This window comes from Bison bison, unplaced genomic scaffold, assembly GCF_000754665.1.
Source record: "Bison bison bison isolate TAMUID 2011002044 unplaced genomic scaffold, Bison_UMD1.0 scf7180017864373, whole genome shotgun sequence".
Classification (NCBI taxonomy): domain Eukaryota; kingdom Metazoa; phylum Chordata; class Mammalia; order Artiodactyla; family Bovidae; genus Bison; species Bison bison.
The window spans coordinates 5,486,351-5,488,309 of NW_011494945.1; the positions used below are offsets into that span (position 1 = coordinate 5,486,351).

The following is a 1,959-nucleotide window of genomic DNA, read 5'->3' on the forward strand; positions in this document are numbered from 1 at the left end:
CAGATGGTGATTGCAGCCATGAAATTAAAAGACGCTTACTCCTTGGAAGGAAAGTTATGACCAACGTAGATAGCATATTCAAAAGCAGAGACATTACTTTGCCAGGCTATGATTTTTCCAGTAGTCATGTATGGATGTGAGAGTTGGACTGTGAAGAAAGCTGAGTGCCAAAGAATTGATGCTTTGAACTGTGGTGTTGGAGAAGACTCTTGAGAGTCCCTTGGACTGCAAGGAGATCCAACCAGCCCATTCTAAAGGAGATCAGTCCTGGATGTTCTTTGGAAAGAATGATGCTAAAGCTGAAACTCCAGTACTTTGGCCACCTCATGCGAAGAGTTGACTCATTGGAAAAGACTCTGATGCTGGGAGGGATTGGGGGCAGGAGGAGAAGAGGATGACAGAGGATGAGATGGCTGGATGGCATCACCGACTCGATGGACATGGGTTTGGGTGAACTCTGGGAGTTGGTGATGGACAGGCAGGCCTGGCATGCTGCAACTCATGGGGTCGCAAAGAGTCGGACACGACTGAGTGACTGAACTGAACTGAACTAGTTACTAAGAGCCACTGCTTTTATTTAACTCTTCATTGTTCCTTTCCTCTCTTTCTGCTGCTTTAGTTCTGGCTCTCATCATCTGTAATCCAGACTAATGAAATAACTTTGTAAATCATTTTTTTGTCTCCAGGTCTGCCCCACCAAAGTATCCTCTATACTGCCATTGTGATCTTTGTAAACTTCAAATCTGATCATGATGCTTTCCTGCAAGAGCTGTTCAGTTGTTGGCTTCCAAAGACCCCCAAGACAGACCAAAGGTCTTTCACACTCTGCCCATCTCCACTGCTTTTCTCCCCGCTCACTGTATTCCTCATGCTTACACTGCTGAGGTTCCCTCACTGAGTGGTTCCCTCAATGCAGTTCTCATATCACTTCTGCTTCAGCTTCTGTTGCTCTCTCTTCCTAGTTCTTTGCTTACATGGGAGACTTACCCCTCTTTCAAGACTCACTCAAGTCTGCTAAGGCTTTCCTTCACATCAGCAGCAAAATCAGTAGTAGTAAAATTACTGTTGATGATGTTACTGTAGTTTAAAAAGTCTTTCCGAACAGATTTATAGCCAGAGAGAAAAGAAATATTACCAATAAATGTTCGCAGACAGCGCCTGTCTCCATAAACCTCCCATAGCTAGAGGGGAAAAAAAAAAACAACACATAGAAACGTTAAATTTAATACAAGGCTTTGATAAAATGACAACTTTTAACCACTAACAACAGTCATACGCCAGCTATGGGTGTGTACAGGGAACTTAACCAAGGCATTACATATCATTAAACACATTGTTTGGTGCTATTGCCTCAGAAGGTAAAGAATCACCTGCAATGCAGGACACCTGGATTCGATCCCTGGGTAGGGACGATCCCCTGAAGAAGGGAACAGCAACCCTTTCCAATAGTCTTGCCTGGAGAATTCCATGGAGAGAGGAGCCTGGCAGGTTATAGTCCATGGGGGCCAGAGTCGAACACGACTGAGTGACGAACACTGTCACTTTGTGTTTTTTTCACTTTTGGTGCTATTAGTCTGTGTTACACTATCTGGATTACACACATACTCGTGCACATGGATGTATAAACACTTCAAACTCTGAAATTAAGAGAACTTAACTTACATGGAACTTATACAGGTGCTTTTCATTTTCTTCTTCTTTTCTCTATTTGACATTTTCTGTGATGAAAAGTTTCTACTTATGTAATATTATAAACTAGCTTTAAAAGAATTAAATGTTATTAAAACTGCCATGTTATAACATTTTGGTAGTGAAAAGTTTTTTTTTTTAAACTCTTCTGAAGTATTAACTATTATAAAAGCTGCTATGAGTGCTTGCTTTGGCAGCACATATACTAAAAGCTGTTATGAAAATGAAAATCTAGACTAAAATGTAACAAGCTCATAGATCTCATTACAT

The 1,959-nt window shown here is 41.2% G+C and overlaps 1 protein-coding gene across 1 annotated transcript in view; it reads right to left on the minus strand.

Annotated features, from left to right (window-relative positions):
• Positions 1-1,959, minus strand: part of CDC40 (cell division cycle 40) — a 49,353-nt gene that overhangs the window by 15,163 nt on the left and 32,231 nt on the right. The window contains exon 9 of the mRNA XM_010856617.1: positions 1,136-1,181. Coding sequence (XP_010854919.1) covers positions 1,136-1,181 — 46 coding nt within the window. The remainder of the gene's footprint in view (positions 1-1,135; positions 1,182-1,959) is intronic.